At 44.9% G+C, this 18149-nt stretch overlaps 1 protein-coding gene across 1 annotated transcript in view; it reads right to left on the minus strand.

Annotated features, from left to right (window-relative positions):
• Positions 1-18149, minus strand: part of PARD6G (par-6 family cell polarity regulator gamma) — a 77553-nt gene that overhangs the window by 33005 nt on the left and 26399 nt on the right. Inside the window, exon 2 of the mRNA XM_081919476.1 lies at positions 16189-16411. Coding sequence (XP_081775602.1) covers positions 16189-16411 — 223 coding nt within the window. The remainder of the gene's footprint in view (positions 1-16188; positions 16412-18149) is intronic.

Consider the following 18149-nt stretch of genomic DNA (forward strand, 5'->3'; position numbering starts at 1 on the left):
TCATCATAAGCAGGGCCATGGTTTTTTAAGAAAACCCTTCAGGGCTGGCTCACCAATAAAACTATAGTAAAAACACACAGCAACTTGCCAGAAAGCACTAGGAGAGGCACACTCAAAAGAAAATGGGAAGCAAGATTAAGTTTGCAGTGTGTGTGTGTGTGTGTGTGTGTGTGTGTATGCCCATGGTTTTGCAAGCGAGGTGTGAGCAGTAGTTGATCCACTGACTGCTGGCCGTTGTCAATCTACAGAGGAAGACACAAGGATTTCAGGAAGAAGATTCCAGCCACCCAACAGCTTCAAGTGCATGTAGCCGTGCTCTGAAAGGCCAGTGTGGATTGCGTGGGAAGAGGGAAATAGAATGTGTAATTTACTAGTGCAGGGACTGCTGACGACAGTTGTTTTGTTACCCTCCCTCCCTGCGCAGCAATTCAGAGCTTGGTATGATGAACGCTGCTGACACACCGCATGCAGTACAGGCAGGAAAATAAATTCCCCCACAGAAGCTTTATGTTTGGATTTTGGCAGGGGCCTCTGGACAGACATCTGCTTGAGAAAGGCCCATACACAAATAAGGGGAGTTATGTCAATGCAGCTAGCATAGGCTCAAGAGGAAGAGGCAGGCAGGGTGTGGAGTCTGGTGTCACAGGGAACTCCCAGCCAGGTAGGTTCACTCCTCAATCTGCCAGGTAGCAGAGAAAATTGTGCCATTAGCAGCAGCATACCTACAGAGCAGTAAAACTGGATTTTCCCATTCTTTCAATACACGCTTTTAGGCAAAGTGGGCATTTTTCCAGGTTATGGAAAGTGATTCGTTGAGTTCAGAACTAAGGATTGGTAGCTATGTGTGCCTACCTTTGAAGATGACTTGGAAACTACAATTAATCCAGATTGTGACAGCTAGACTGGTGACTGGGGGCAGATGCAGGGACTGTATTAACACTGGTCCTAAGGGATCTACACTGGCTTGTGGTACGTTTCTGGGCACAATTCAAAGTGTTGGTGCTGAGCTTTAAAGCCCTAAATAGCCTCAGCTCTGTATAGCTGAAGGAGCATCTCCACCTACATCGTTCAGCCCGAACACTGAGGTCTAGCTCCAAGGGCCATCTGGCAGTTCCCTCACTGTGAGAAATGAGGTTACAGGGAACCAGGCAGAGGGCCTTCTTGGCAGTGGCACCCCACCTGCGGAACGCCCTCCCATCAGATGTCAAGGAGATAAAGAACTACACAACGTTTAGAAGACAGCTCTGTGTTGGGAAGCTTTTGATGTTTTATTATGTTTTTATATATGTTGGAAGCTGTCCAGAATAGCCGGGGCAACCCAGACAGATGGGTGGGGTATCAAATAAATCCTCATCCTCATCTAATTTGGACTAATGAAGGGTAATATCCAACCATGTCAGTGCACTTACATGACGAATCTTCCCCTTCCTCTCCTCCCCCTGCTGCCCCAACCTGGCAATATCTGCTCTGGGATTCCCCCACAACCCTCTGGAGCAGATCTGGGGTGCATGCAGGAGAAGGAGAAGGAGAGGGAGGGAAAGCCCTGTTGCACAAGCAGAAGTCATTGTGCAGGCTGAATAGCTTCAAGACTGATTTAACAACCAATCCCTCTTTCCCAGGGAATTCTGGGAACTGCTGTTCTGTGAGGGGAGCCAGGGTTCCCTAACAGCTACCAGCACCTTAACAAAAACTTCAGTTCACAGGGCTCTTTTGAGAAAAGCCAAGACTGTTTGATGTGGTATGATACTGCTTTAAATGCATAGTGCAGATGGGGTCCTGGTGTGTCTCCTGAACAGGGATTTGAACCTGCCTCTCTCCCCAGTCTAACTTCGATCTGCTACATCACACTGGCTGTCCACATTGCCAGTGTTACTTATTATCATGAAATAAATGGAGAGTGGAGGGGTAAGTAGGTTCACAAAAGGTCTACTGCATTTGTAATCACCACCTACTTTAGACTCAAAACGTAATAGGAAGCTCTACAGTGCACTGTAGTAAATTATCATCACATCCTACTCTATCCCTCAGTTAAGGCCTGGAATAAGGGAACAAAAGGTTCAGATTCAGAGTATTAGAACACTAAAGGATGTAGTGAGGGATCTTTCAATACAGGGGGAAAGAGTGACAAGGCAGCAAATTAAATTATGGGCTAATTTAAAAGAGAAATGATTGGTATATGGACAGAGAATGCTTCTCTCCAGTGTGAGACCGACCTGTGTACCTCTCAGGTAAAATCTTATATTTTGTGAGCTGCCCTCAACAGATATTTTAAAAATCAAAGGTGTGTAACTGTTGCTCAGATACTGCTGGGGAGGGGGAGAGGCGTATAGGGAGAAATGTAGAAAGTACCCAAGTCATGCAACTGACAGATGGCCAAATTAGCTCACATGTCCTGGGCAGTACCTGGGTTAAAAAGCTTAGGCTAGTTACCCCAGGTATGGGAGCCGTTAGACGCCAAGTAACAGGATGATGATGTAATGAAAATAAAAGGATGAGACGCTTTTGTTCTGAGCCTCCTTAACCTAGGTGGTTCTATTTATATATGCATCAAAATTATAACATAAAACTTCTTACTGCAAGAACCTAATGAGAAAAGAGAAAGTTGTGTGAAACCATGACTCCGTGCACAGCGCTTATCTGACAGAAAGCCAATTTGGAAAGCAGCAGAAGGGAAAAGTGGGTGAGGGAGAAAAAGAGAGTAAAGGAGCCATCTTTATATAATACACAGTGACTGCGGCATGTCTGTGTAAGGGGGAGTTCATGGTAGGACAAGAACCTAAGCAAAACAATAGCCTAAATCTGTGCTATGACCCAGTGTACTATGGTGGTTGGAGTGTTGGACACTTGGTTGGAAGATCAGGATTCAAATCCCTGATCTGCCATGAAGCTCACTGGCTGGCCTTGGCCCAGTCACCGTCTCTCAGTCTGTTGTACCTCACAAGGTTGTTGTTCAGATAGAACAGGGTGGGAGGGAGGCAATGCACAGCCCCTTGGATATATATAAAACAGAATAATAATATAAGGAATAGAGCACTAGAATACACTGACAAGTTATCTGAAAAATAGCAGCAGTTGTCACAGACCTCCCCATGTCTTCTCCTTACTGGTAAGAGATGAAAACAGAAAAAAGCGTCTTGCTTTTCAAAGAGAGAAAATCTGTTATAAATTGGATTAAGGAGCATTAGTCACTCCTGGATGCTTCTCAAACAGTGCCTGACTTCTGAAGACTTTGCCATTCACAAAACTCATGTATATAAGTGCCGAGCCTTATTGAGCAAGAAGGGGGAAGGTTGTTTCTTACAGCACACGCTGTTAAAAAGGATGCAAAAGCTCTCCCCGCCGCCTTCACGGTGCTCAGAAATGGCTGTAATTTTAACTACCGTTGTTAGTACAAGATACGAGACTATTAAGGGTGCGACACAATGCAAATTCAGCACTAACCATGTTCATAGTTTCCCTCTGAGGCAGCATTTAAAAGCCTAACCCCTCTCCCGCCTCCTAGGTGGAATATTCCAAGCAAAACTTCCCATCGCAACTCTGAAGTCAAAATATCTCTGACCAAGGATATTTACATTACGAGGAAAGCACTCAAGATCTTACAAGGGGCTGAGGAAAAGAAGACGGGAGGAGGAAAAGGAGGAATGGAAAGCACACTGCTGCAAACGTGTCCTCTTCTCTCCAGACTCAGCTCCTTGAGCTCCTTGGTGGCTTCACTGTCGCAACTCAGAGCCATCCATTTACACGACACCCGTGTGGTTGCCAGAGGAGGCAGGAGGAAAGAGGGCTGTAATTGAAGCCACCGAAAATAACCCATTGGCAAAAAGGCACTAGTTATTTCCTGCAGGCCCCTTTCAGCCATTCCCATGGCCATAGTTCAAGGGACAGTTTTGCCAACACACCAAAAGCAAGGGTTGCATTCTCCCTCGCAGTGAGGGGGTGGGAAGATTGCAGGCCGGCACAGAAATCTGAGAGAAAACAAAAAAATCACAGCAATGGGCCTGCTTAGCCCACGCCACCAGCAACAAAAGGACAATGCAACAAGTTGCTCCATCCCTGCCCAAGCCCTTCCAAACATCCCGTTCCCTCCATGAGATAATTCAGCTAGAGTGGCTAGCCTGAGTCAGCAGGCTAATAGCAACAACAGCCTGCCAATTATGAAATGCTGGCTTAAGCCTTGCAATAACTATCCTTTTGTGGAGAGTGTGAGACTTAGAGACTGATAAGATATTCCAGATAAAACATTTTTCTTAAAGTGAACCGTGGAGGGGGAAGGATGTCTCCATGCGATTTTTGGTGTGCCTGGGGTGAGGAACTGTCCCCCTGCAGATGTTGCAAATCCCATCATCCGAAACCATTGGCCATGTTGGTTGGAGCCGATTCAAGCTTGGATTCCGAGGACATCTGCAGGACCATGGGCTTCCTAGCCAACAAAAGTGCAAACACACTCACACTGCACACCATTGTTGCCTAATGACTAAAGCAAACACACATGGCTGAAAAGTTTCATCTACCCTGGATATTAAGAGAGTCAAATGCACCAGAAAACCCAAGAAGTTTCTTCTGGGTTTGAATCCAATGTTGACGGAGGACTGGAAACACTACAGATCAGCATTTGGCAACTTGGATCCATTACAGTAAGCCCACAACTTATGCACATTTAACTTTTTTGCATTCAGCTTTATGTATGTGGCAAAAAAATTAAAAGGGACAGGGCTCTGGAAAAAACAACAACTTGGGGCAATCCCACCTGCTATTGAGCCCAATGTGTTTTGACCATATGCGATTTTGGCTTTAGGTGCAATTCCGGAATATAATCCGTGTGTACATTGTGGGTTTATTGTACCCAATAGAGCTAAACTTGAGCCCTTTGATTCGTTCAATGGTTCATTTTCCCTCTATTTGAAACAAAGCAAAGTAGCACTTCTTAAAATAATGTATTTTCTTCTATGGCAAAGAAATATACAAGTTAAGGGAAGGGATGGATCCTATTTCCACCATCACATGATGCTCACCTGGCATTGCAAAAGCCTCCAGTTAACTAAAGCACTAGAAATCTAAATAGATTCTAAGCATTCCAGAGCAGTAGACCCTCTTATGAAAGTCCTCAATATGGCATCTGTGGCCTCTTCATCTGCTTACTGAAGCCCGCGTTGAGAAAAGCAGCAGCTCCCATCCCACATGCCTAAGTTACATTGTGAACCAGCTGCTAACTTGCTAAAATCACCTGAGCTGGGAGAAACAATATTTTAAAAAAGCCAACTAGATATTACAATGGCATGGTCAATTACAGTGGTGCCTCGCAAGAAGAAATGAATTCGTTCCGCAAGTTTTTTCTTCTTGCGAGTTTTTGGTCTTGCGAAGCACGGTTTCCCATAGGAATGCATTGAAAATCAATTAATGCGTTCCTATGGAGACCGCCTTCATACCAGGTCTGGGGACAGTCTGTCCCCCGACCTCTTCCGAAGGCGGGCGGGGGGAGAAGGACTTTTCTCCCCACCGCCAGCCTTCAGACCAGCCTTCTGAAGGCTGGCGGTGGGAAGAAAAGCCCTTCTCCCACCGCCAGCTTTCAGAAGAGTTCCCGCAGGGCTGCCTAGGCTGCGGATAGCAGAGCGCCCCTCGCGCGGGGCAGACATCCGCAGCTTGGGGAGCCCTGCAGGACTTCCCCGCAGGGCTCTCCAAGCTGTGGATCGCAGCCTGCTGCTCCTATCCGCAGCTTGCGGATAGCAGCCTGCTACCCCTATCCGCAGCTTGGAGAGCCCTGCGGGGAAGTCCTGCAGGGCTCCCCAAGCTGCAAATGTCTGCCCCGCGTGAGGGGCGCTCTGCTTAAGAGCGCCCCTCGCGCCGGGCAGCAGGCTGCTATCCGCAGCCTAGGCAGCCCTGCGGGAACTCTTCTGAAGGCTGGCGGGGGAGAAGGGCTTTTCTTCCCACCGGCAGCCTTCAGAACAGCCTTCTGAATGTTGGCGGTGGGGAGGAAAACCTTCCTCCCACCGCAAGTCTTCAAGACAGGTCCGGGAACAGAGGAGAAGCGCTGCGCACCTTCCCCTCTGTTCCCGGACCTGTCCTGAAGGCTTGCGGTGGGAGGAGGGCTTTCCTCCCCACCGCCAACATTCATAATGCTGTTCTGAATGTTGGCGGTGGGGAGGAAAAACCCTCCTCCCACCGCAAGCCCCGGGAACAGAGGAGAAGCGCTGCGCGCCTTCTCCTCTGTTCCCGGACCTCCCACCGCAAGCCTTCAGGACAGGTCCGGGAACAGAGGAGAAGGCACGCTGTGCTTCCCCGCTTTCCCCGGAGATTTCCCTATGGGCTTTCGTCTTGCGAAGCAAGCCCATAGTGAAATTCGTCTTGCGAAGCCGCTAAAAATCGGAAAACCCTTTCGTCTTGCGGGTTTTTCGTTTAGCGAGGCATTCGTCTTGCGGGGCACCACTGTTTTAGAAAACAGCATATGCTAGATTCCTATTGGGTGGAGGCAGGGAGTTTGAAGCACAACATGAGTAAAAGGTAGGCCTGAGCCCAAATCTCTCAGGAAAGACTTTTCTGACTAAATTGAGAATCCCCCATCCTCTGCAAAACAACAAGAATTTTGTGGATTTTTTCAATCCTTCCCTAAATAATATATGGTGAAATGTCCACCCCTCTTTCACCACCCATGCATTTTGATTACATCTGTGAATCACATTCAAATATTATTTTATTATCATCATTGATGGAAGCAGTGGGCTTGGCCCCTACTTCTTCCTCTTTATAGTCTACTGCTCCCTTTCCTTCATTCGTTTGAACTCATAAGAGTCTTATCGTTTTGTTTAATGCTGAGTCAGCCAAACTTTCTCGGAAGAGAGCTTTCTGAGGAAAAACAATTGGAAAATTTAATATCTTTCTCCTCACCCCCATGAGAACATTTGGCAAAACATTTCGCAACCCACAAAACAGCATTGAAGGTTTTTGAGAGGCCAAAGGTTTTTGGCACAGCCCTAGGTAGGGGATGTCCTAGGTAGGGGGTGTCCTTTAGTAGTGATTACTTTTAAATCTAAGTTCAAGGAGAGAAAAGCAATGCTGGTGGGGTGAGGTGTGGGGAGAAGATGGGGCTTCAGAAGCAAGTGAGAGTTCACCACCATATTCTGCATTTTGAAAACTCCCCACCCTCCATTTTATAGGAATTCTATAAAAATTCTTAACATGTGTCTGCAATCTCATATTTCTCTAACACACAACTCTTGTTGTTTCACTCCACTTAGTTATCGAACTGAAGAATCTGCAAAGCAAGTTTTGAAAAAAGCTTTACAGATCAGCATGAAAGGAGGAGGGGGGAATGCAGGCATCCACAGAGAGAAATGTTTTCAACGCTGGGGTTTTAAACAACTGTGTGGTGGCTTTTTTTTTTATTTCTCCAGTCAATAACGTCCTGTATTTTAAGCATGGAAAATGAAATTCCTGAATAATAAATCTTGGTCATTCAGAAGCAGAAAAATAGTTCACGACTGCCATTTGAAAGTGCAGCTGAAGCCAAGCAAGACTGTTGCATTCCATTTATACTTGTACATTAGCTTTGATAGAAGTTTGTCTCCTTAGAATCTCAGAGAGCCAATATACAGAAAAAACCACCAGGAGTGAGACCGTAGACAGTCCTTTAAAGAAAGTGTTTTTGCAAACAACCCTGTGGCAATATTGGTCCTTCAGAGGTACAGCTATCAGAGTAGGGGGGGGGGGAGTTTCTGAATTGTTTTGAAAATTTAACACGCGAAAATCCTTAGTGGCAAGTGATGCAGTACATTACCACAAGGTGAAATAGTGATTCTTGTACCTTTGAAGGTGTACAACTTGCTCACAGATGTGAAAGCCCAGGAAAAACCAACAGAAAAAAATATTTTTTTTAAAGTAGTCCTCCACATCCCCCCCTTTTTTCTTGGCATCTATAGACTTTCCGGCATCTTTCTAGCAGTACTTGGTCATGCCAGAAACTCATGTCACCTGGGAAGAGACCATGCTGCTCACCACAGCAGCATGAGAAGAAGGAGGCATGTCCTGGGCTTCTCCCACATAGCCTCAGACTTCAAACATTACTGAGCAGCACAGGAAGGGGCTCGCATGCTGGAAGGCAATGTCAGAAGAGACACTTGGGAATGGGGGTGGTGGACTGCATCCTACTCCATATGCAGCTATTGAAAGAGGCAAGGCCTGGTCTAGATGAAAGCAGTGGCAAAACCTCAACTAGGAACCCTACATGCACTCCAGTCATTAAGCATTTGCTAGCATCATGATGAAAAGACTATCTCCACATGTTGTCTGCACCATTTATTCCAAGGATAGCGTTAGCGGGTGGTTAATTCAAAAGTATTTACTACATTTCCTGTGTTAAGTTTCTAATTTTAGCAGGGAGGGGTTTTTTGTTTTTGTTTTAAAGAAAACACCAAAGGCACTGCATGACTACTTCTGCAGATAATTCCCGCAGCAGCAGCACATAACACAAAAAACTTTTCCTAACCTAGTGCTTTGCCAGATGTTTGGGGTTGTGCTGGCTCAAGCTGGTAGTCCAAGGATGTGGCATGAACTAGGGTGGGGGGAGGCTGATCAAACATGCTCCCATATCTCACAGGAGCAGCTGAGAGGGAGCAATTTCAATGAATTAAGTATAAGTAATTATAGCTTCGATCTTTTGTTCATGAGGCTGGCTGGCAGGCTGGCTGAATTATTCCCATTGCTACTTTGCAAACTACAGAGGCACATTATATTTCAACATATGGAAGGATTTATTCCTTCAAAACTGGTGGCTGGGGGATGACGGCAGTGGCATTGCGTGGCTTGCCAGTGCCCGGGGCCGTGCAGGGCTTGGTGGGTGGGACAGAAACGGATGGAATATGCATGCACATTAAACTGCCTAATGGCATCTGTGTCCTGTGTCACCCAGGAGTTCATGGCCACAGAGATAGGAAAAGAAGTTCCAAAGTCTGGAGGTGTCACTTCCTGGTTTGCATGGAGAAGCTGTTTCCAATGGAGCCCAGTGAAAGCTGTATTGAGGCAGCACTCAGTGTTGAGATTTTGCACCCCAACAATTCTGCGCCTGGGGCAACCACTCCTGTGCTCCCCCCAGCTATGCCACTGTAAGACACTGATAGCCTTCAAAGAAATACACTCCCCTAAGCAGAAGCTTCCTGGGCTCAATGAGGTTGTCAATTAAGAGTGGCTCAATTGGGACGCGGGTGACACTGTGGTCTAAACCACGGAGCATAGGGCTTGCCGATCAGAAAGTCAGTGGTTCGAATCCCTGCAACGGAGTGAGCTCCCATTGCTCAGTCCCAGCTCCTGCCAACCTAGCAGTTTGAAAGCACACCAAAAAGTGCAAGTAGTTAAATAGGTACCGCTCCAGCGGGAAGGTAAACGGCATTTCCGTGCGCTGCTCTGGTTCGCCAGAAGTGGCTTAGTCCTGCTGGCCACATGACCCGGAAGCTGTACTCCGCCTCCCTCGGCCAGTAAAGCGAGATGAGCGCCACAACCCCAGAGTTGTTTGCGACTGGACTTAACTGTCAGGGGTCCTTCACCTTTACCAATAGTTTATACTATTGCCTTCATTAAGGTAACAGCCCGAAGTATATATGCTAAAAGAGAAAAACAGCCACAACATGTACGATAGTCTGTGTTGCCAGATCTTAAAAGGGATTTTACAATTTCTCTTTTCATCACCGTTAACTGTGCTGCCCATAAAAGGCATCTATCTTGGTCAGCTCAGCTCTGGCAAATCTCATGATGCTGAATAATCCTGTTGGCCATGAATACCACATAATTCGGATTCAAACATGCAGAACAAAGAGCACACAGGGCAGCCCAGAAGTGGCTGTGGGGTTTATAATTATCTGCTTGTAAGGTTGCTGTAGAACTAGGCTTGTCACCACTTCCTTTTTTATAACTAATACACAAGATTAAGCAGGTAAAGCTTTCCCAAAAACTTTACCACCATGCCAGAAAAAGTTTTCACCTGCACCATGTCTGGGTCAGGTGTTGTTAGAGCAGGGCTTCCTGAACTTGGGTCTCCAGCTGTTTTTGGACTACATCTCCCACCATCCCTAGATAGCAGGACCAGCAATCAGGGATGATGGGAATTGTAGTCCAAAAACAGCCAGAAAGAGACCCCAAATTGGAAAACCCTGTGTTAGACATTGGAGTGAGAACAGAACACAAAGGGGGGCTTGGTAACCACTCCATGTGATATGACAGTTCCCTACAGACAGCTTCCTTTCAATTGCCTTTTTACACAGCACACAGCTGGAGGGGGTGGGGGTAACCTCACAAACAAGTGATCTTGCCTCCCTGCACTGGGAAGGTGTTTTATTAACAGCCGCCAAGTCTAGATCCAAGCTTGCTTTGTAATTAGCATACCAAGGTGACCAGAAAAATTATACATTATAGAAATCTCAGGTTTCATAACACAGAGAAGCCAGGATCAAAGAAGAGGAACAAGGTCTCACACATGTTCAAGGGGACATCTCACTTTCTTCTCTTGACCTATGCAACATAAGGAAGACCTTTGTGGAAGACCTCTGCAATACCATCCTATCTGTGTTTATTTGGGGTTTTTTTTTGAGATGGGAGGTTGTCAAGCAACTGCTATTAAGAAAAGTGTACCTGAAGCGTCTACTGGGCATGTGCTTTTGGGATCTCAGCTAGAAGGAATAAGCAGCAAGATTTGTGCATTCAATTATTTTATCAATCTTTCTTTTAGGTTAACATAGATCAGGAAGTAAAGACGTGTGTTCAGAAGAAGAAAAGTTTCCCACATTGCTATCCCAATTATGAGGTCATAAATTTCTCATGCAGCAGACACCTCTCTCTATAGGAAAAGTTTTTGATCCAACTGATATTAAATTACAGACTTACAAGAGCAAAACATCCCTAACAGTCTTGTCTAGAGAACAAGGATATTAGCTGATGGCCTAGTCCTTAAAACCACTTCTCCGAAAAGCAATTGGGAAATATCTATTTCAGCTGAGGAAAATTAAGTCAACAGAATTAGCGCTTGCCTTTTATTGACTGTTTGGTGTTCAATTATGCAAGCATTCCCTTAAAATTGGTCATCCGGATTTCTCCTCCAGGCTACTGTGAAAAACAAAGCACCTGTACACTATTATCAATGCTTGAAATAGACAACTAGGAGAAGCTAATGAAACCGACTGTAAACTGGTGTGCTGGTTGCCAGAACACATTGCTGAATCACCCTCTCTCTGTATGTGTGTGCATGTATATGAGTGTGTGTCTATATCTATATTTAAATACCCACACCCAGGTTGCCTGACCAATACAGTACTTCTGGATTCTCCCAGCACACTGTGGATATCCACTTTGTATGGCATGTCAATAATGCAGCCCCCACACTACCAAGGGCTTTACTTCTTCCAGATTCAAAACTGGCTCCCACTGGACATCTAAGGACACTTTCAGACTGATCTGAACAACAGGAACAGGAAACATTCTTTCAACACTGCCAATCCCAGCAGTGCAAACATGTCGGGTTCCTCACCCCACGCTCTCCTCTGATGAGCTGACAAGTGTGAGAACAGCCAGAGAGTCCACACCCAGCTTGTATCCTATAGTGAGCATGGAAAGGACTGGGGAAAACATTTTCATAGAAATACTTCCTTTGCTCAGTTTGGTACTGCAGTTCTCTCTTTTTTAAAGAAGGTACCAGCAGAAGATGCTGCCAGAAAACATCCCTCATCCATAACACCACTGGTTGAACACAAGAAGTATCAGTTTGCACTTAAAACATTGCTCTTTGTTTGCAGGTAATCATTAGTTACCATTAGTAGCCTGAAGCCATCTGCTGTGGCTTTGCCTAAAGAGCAAAGTTATCTTGGCCTGGCCGGTACCTGGGACAGGATCCACCTAGGGACTATTCCAAGCTGTGACAGGTCAAGAAATCCATAAATGGGATAAGAAAGAGGATGTGAAAAACAGCTTGCAGCACCCAATGTAGTCTAAAACTTACTTTTAGCAGCTTCTGCAGAGATTCTAGTATTTGCATCGATTTAGGACTGTTTAAGCGCTCATTGTGCTGAAAGACTGACAATTGTTTTTGGGATAAACTAGCTGGCCAACATGAGTTTGACCAAACTGCGGGAGGCAGTGGAAGACAGGAGTGCCTGGCGTGCTCTGGTCCATGGGGTCACGAAGAGTCAGACATGAGTAAACGACTAAACAACAACAACAAGCTGGCAACAAAGGGTGGATGGAGGAGAGAAGGAAAAAGGGAGGAAAAGAGAAGCATCTGAAACAAGTGGAGCGGTTTTTGTACATTGGCCTTGGAAGGTAGATGATGGGTGCTGCGCATTTCAGCGATCAGACTTCTTAGCTTGCACTTGTCTGCCTACCAGCCAGTGATCTGACAGAGCCTCCCTATCGTCACTGAAAAATCTCCTTGTGATAATCTAGAAAAAGAGGCAGTGGCGTAGCGTGGGGGGTGCAGGGGGGGGCAGCCGCACCAGGTGCAACATCTGGGGGTTAGGGTTAGGGGGCGCAAATCCATGGGTTAGGGGGCGCAAATCCACGGGTTAGGGGGTGCAAATTACTTGCCTTGCCCCGGGTGCTGACAACCCACGCTACGCCACTGAAAAGAGGAATGACCTGCATCACAGCCTGCCTAGGTGGAAGCAAATCAGAAGCAAAGGTGTACAGAGACCCAGGTTTTTTCTACCCTTAGCAGAGGCCAAAGGAGGATGGCTCACTTATTCCCTGTATTATTTGCACGCCTCCTGCTCTTATTCCCAAGGCTCATGGCTGATTTTTACATTTCATTCTTTACTATCATAGTGAGGCAAAGCATCATTCCCATTTTGCAGGGGGAAAGTGAGGGGACAAAGACTTAAGGGTATAGGATGGGTCCAAGGCCACCCAAACTAGCTCAAGAGGGATTGAAACCCAGGCCCAAGTGCCACATTATATTTGCTTCTCCACCTGTGTGGGAAAAACAAAACAAAACTAAAAATGCTTCCCTTTTGAATTAGCAGCACTGATGGCTCAGCATGCTTAGCAGAAAGAAGCCTAGAGCAGAACAGCTGTGCCCTTGATGTTTAAGAGAGAGGGATACTAGTCCAAGATGGCAATCTAGCCACAACCTGTTCAACCAGAGTGCCAAAAATGACGACGACAAGGTGGTGATGTGCATTGCAGAGAAACACCCATTTGCTGTGCAATCCTGGAGTCCTCTAGCCCCAGACACAAAGAGCAAACTGCCTATTGCAGGCCTGTGCAAAGTACCTGCCCTTCAACACACACACACACCCCAAACGCCAAAGTTTAATAGGTTCTGTATTCGAAGCTGCAATGTTGGGACACTGCAGCTGTAATATTATAATGGCTTGTAAGGGAATAGGAAAGTGGAACAGAGGAAGATACATTTTATTTTCCCCCAACTAAGCAGATTTAATATTGGCAATGGATTATTTTTAAGTATAACATTCCGCCTCCTCCAAAACATGATTATCAAACCCAGGAGTGTTTATACTCTGGGCTCTACAACAATGAAGATACTTTCTCCAACCACTCCCTTTCTGCATTTTTTTTTTTTAAATGGGGTCATTGTAACAATCCATGTCAGGTCATCTGGTTCTAAACTTGCCAGTCCCCTATCTAAGATGTAACAACCCCTTTTATTTTATTTTATTTGTTTTATTATTTTATTTTATTTACAAAGGAGAATTGATACATAAACACAGGTAAATTTGAACTGGTGCTGGCACAGGAAAATTATATATAATTCCTTCTGATTCAAGGTTTGCTTATAAATTCAAAGCTAAGAGCCCATTTGCCAACACAGACACATACCTGTATTAGTCACTTGTGACTAAGGTACAGAATCCAGGATAATGGTACCCAATCCAGCACCCCATGTATCATCATATAATAAAACTGCAATGGTTTTGGACCAATACAAACCTTTGCACACTCCAGTTGCAAAAAGTCTGACTACCCTACATCAAAACCAATCTGTATGAGAAAAGATTGACATCATCATCATCATCATCATTTTATTTGTATGCTGCCTTTCCACAGTTAAAACAATGCTCAAGGCGGCTTACAATATGAAAAGATTTAAAGGAAAAGGGATCCCTGACCATTAGGTCCAGTCGTGGCCGACTCTGGGGTTGTGGCGCTCACCTCGCTTTATTGGCCGAGGGCGCTGGCGTACAGCTTCCAGGTCATGTGGCCAGCATGACTAAGCCGCTTCTGGCGAACCAGAGCAGTGCACGGAAACGCAGTTTACCTTCCCGCCGGAGTGGTACCTATTTATCTACTTGCACTTTGATGTGCTTTTGAACTGCTAGGTTGGCAAGAGCAGGGACCGAGCAAAGGGAACTCACCCCGTCACGGGGATTTGAACTGCCGACCTTCTGATCAGCAAGTCCTAGGCTCTGTATTTTAACCCACAGCGCCACCCGCGTCCCATATGAAAAGATTTACAGAATTACAAATATAGCAAAGTAGTCGTAAAAATAAATAAAATACATTAAAAGCTACATAACCAAACTGAACAATTTCCACATAAAGATACAAAAAGCTAACATCAGTAACAACAGCAAAAACTTCCAATGAAACTTCTCCCCAAACACCCCAGTCCTTGCTGGGCGGCAGCAGCAGCAGCAGCAGTCCTTATGAGGCCTGTCAGGCCCCTCGCTGCACGATGCCAGTCTCGCAACACCTGATCATTTGTGAGAAGCTCCCCAGAATGATTTGTCTTGTTTGTTATTCCTGCTATTTCTACACTATTCTGTTTTAAGAGTTTATTCTCCATTGTGCTGCTTCATTTTTCTTACTACATTAGTTATTTCAAGGCTGCCTGCCTTTGGCTCTGTTTCAAAGTCACTTGCTTCTTAAGCAAGCTTTGGACACACACCAGCTTAAATATGCTTCAGCAATCCTGTTTCAAACTGCTAACATGCTTTAAGCTGCAATCCTATATGGCTGGTGTGGCGATCACACAAGGTCCCTGGACGTTTCACCGTCTATTGATCCCTGTGCCACCACTTTATTTCTCGCTGCCACCACCCAGGCCCTACCTGGGACAATACTGAGTCCAGTCAGGGTTAAAGTGGAACATAAACTTCTGTTTATTTATTGCAGTTTAACAAGCGTGTGGTTTCATACAATTACAATCATGGGATGCCTATCCAGACCTATAACTTCCGCTACCTGCTCTCACTCACTAAACCACTACTCAGATATTTACTTGTCTTCCTAGCTCCTAACTGTTCCTGACTCAGCTTATTTCTCTACACTAACTTAACCTACCCACAGACTCTATCCCAATTCACTCCCACTCCACCCAACTCCCAGCGAACTCCCCCTCTTCGCCCCTCCCAGAGCTGGTTTTATAGTCCTTCTGACTCCACCCCTCGGGTTCTGATTGGGTAACCTGTTTAACTATTTCACCTCCAGCACTCTCATATGTTAACGTCACTGCTGGGAGTATGGCCTATTGAACTCGGTGCCCTTTATTTCTCAGTAAATATATATATATATAGGATTGCCCTGTTACTTAATAAATTTTAAGAACAGATAAATTAGGCAATCAAACCATGCTTAGTAGGGACTGCTAATGCAGAAGAGGGCAAAACAGAGCCTCCATATATGGTTCTTTCCTCTGGTAGAAAAGAGACACCTGTTAAAAATAAAAGAGTCCTAGAATACATTTTGCTTCCAAATATTATGGCTGCAGGGGGAAGCTGGAGTACTGGCAGGCTTGAATTCCCAGCCCCATCTCTGATGAGCTGATGCACAGTGAAAGAAGCAAAACAAATCTCGTTGGCTGGGCATCCAACCTTCTTTGATCTTCAGCCATTATTTCAGATTTCTTAAGGGCCAACTTACATTTTCTACATATAAAGGAAGGAATTTCCAAACAGTAATACACGAGCAGCATCTCTAACAACAGCTTGCTGCTTGTCATATTAATGAAAGGAATATGCAAATTATTTTGAGTGCATGCTATTAAAATATGCTGATGCACTGCAGTCTTTTCTGCCTCGTTGCGATATATTTCTGCTATTTCCATAACAACAACTTGCCCACCCCACTCAAATATCCAGCTTGAGGAGCCAATACAAACAGGATTCTACTCTCCACAGGGGTTTTCAAAATCTAAAAATCAGTAAGAAAAAATGAGGAGTTTATGTTTTCAGCAGATGGGTGATCATTTAATCTTACCTTGCTTTTGTATAAAAATCCTAAGCAGCGGATTTGCACTTGTAACAGCCTTGAAGAAGTTGTCGTCGTTATTAATAGGAAGAAGATCTCCATGTATATCGGCATAACCAATCATCACCTCCATGTTGGATATGTGGTGGATGTGAAGAATCAGTTTGTAGAAGTCTTCAAATTTCCCTGGTTTGAAACGATCCAGGGAAAACCTTCGAAATTCTGCACCAAACTAGAATCAAGGGGGAAAGAGCAGATGAATGGGTGTCAGGGTTTTTAAGGTGACAGACACTTTCAAATTTCACATCTGCTGTTCTTATTCTAAAGTAGCTTATGTGCTCTTCAAACTGCAACCTTATAATTGTACAGGATATTAAGATGATGGAAGAGGCCAGTTGTTTTTTAAATTTAATTCAAACACTGTACTAGACCGTGCTTTGCACTAGCTATAGCTTAGAATCCAAACCATGGTTTGAACTTCTAAAGCACTATTCTTTCTGCACTTCTAATGTCCTTGCGACAGCAAATTTCTCAAGGCAGACGGATGGTTGTAACTATGGTTTGTCAATTCAAAACATCCCACCAAAGCAGTTAAAACAAATTTGCTTATTCTCTCCTTCCTCCTGTCAGAAGCAGACATCCCTGTCAGTGCTCCTTTGCCTACAGTTGCTTTGAACATGTCAACCAAAATGCAATGCTTCTGTTTTCTCCTGCTACTTACTATACCTCATGATTTCAGCAAATTGCTCTTGAAAGGTTTCCCAGGAGTTCATTTTAAATTGATTCTTTTTTCACTTCCCTAATTTGACCAGCAATTGGGAAATCCAGAGGCCCACTCTGCAAGATCAGTTCCTGCCAGGTTTTTGAGGGACATAAGAACGCTGGTTCTCCATTTACTGATGAAAACAGAATCCCCAATGACATAGATTTTTGATGTTGAAGAGGCCTTGGACTCCCAAGACTGTTGGTGATTATAACAGTACTCTGCAAGCCTACAAAGCCCACACCATATTCCCCTCTGTGAAGACTGCCTGTGCAAGAGAGTTCCTTGCAATGGAACTTGCTCACATAAAAAAGCCTCAGGAGCTTTAAAGCAACATGCAGGGATCCTTGAAATCCCTGAGCAGTGCTTTGAAGTCCTGACACTGGGACTTCAAAGCACCCAGTTATCTTATATCATTGTGACACCAGATAATTGATGGGTGGGCAGCTTCACTCACCTGTCAGGTTTGGACTGTGGCGCCAGGGCCTGAAAAATATCTGGTTCATGGACCCAAAAGGCTCCCCACCTGTGGGCGTACATCCTTCCAAATATGTTGGAAGTCAGTTCCACTGAAGTCACTAGGTGACATTTGAGACAGTTTCCCTGAATGATAGTCATGCAAACAATGCAGATGTGGAACACACTAGGTTAATTTAATGAGGGGGAAATTGGGTGGAATCAAATTGTTCTTAACAAACACTAATTTCAATTCAGGCATTTTAATATTCATGTAGCCCTAAGAGACTTGGAAGAAAGTCTACAAAGATAATTTCCATGTTCATTGCCTTGGCTATATTTGAAACTGTTAACTGGGATGCGGATAAGCACCCTCAGCTCATTGCAAAAGGAAGCTTCTACATGGAAATTAGGAGATGTCAAGCACCAGCAAGCTGCTACTCAAGTGAACAAGTAATTCATGGAGTCAGAGCTGGAGAAGTACCGTATTTTTCCATGTATAAGACTAGATTTTTTTCATAAAAAATAATGTCAAAAATTAGGGGGCGTCTTATACACGGATAGTGCCAAGGGTGGACTGGCGATTGGTTGTTGCCGCAAAAATAGAGGGCGTCTTATACATGGGGGCGTCTTATAGATGGAAAAATACGATATATTAGTCTTTAGCTGTCAAGGGCTCTGATTTTAAGAACCACTAAGAACCACTAAGAAAGAAGTCAGTAAAAGGGGAAAGATTTGATGAAATATTGCC

This window comes from Podarcis melisellensis, assembly GCF_964234715.1.
Source record: "Podarcis melisellensis genome assembly, chromosome: 7".
Taxonomy (NCBI): Eukaryota; Metazoa; Chordata; class Lepidosauria; order Squamata; family Lacertidae; genus Podarcis; species Podarcis melisellensis.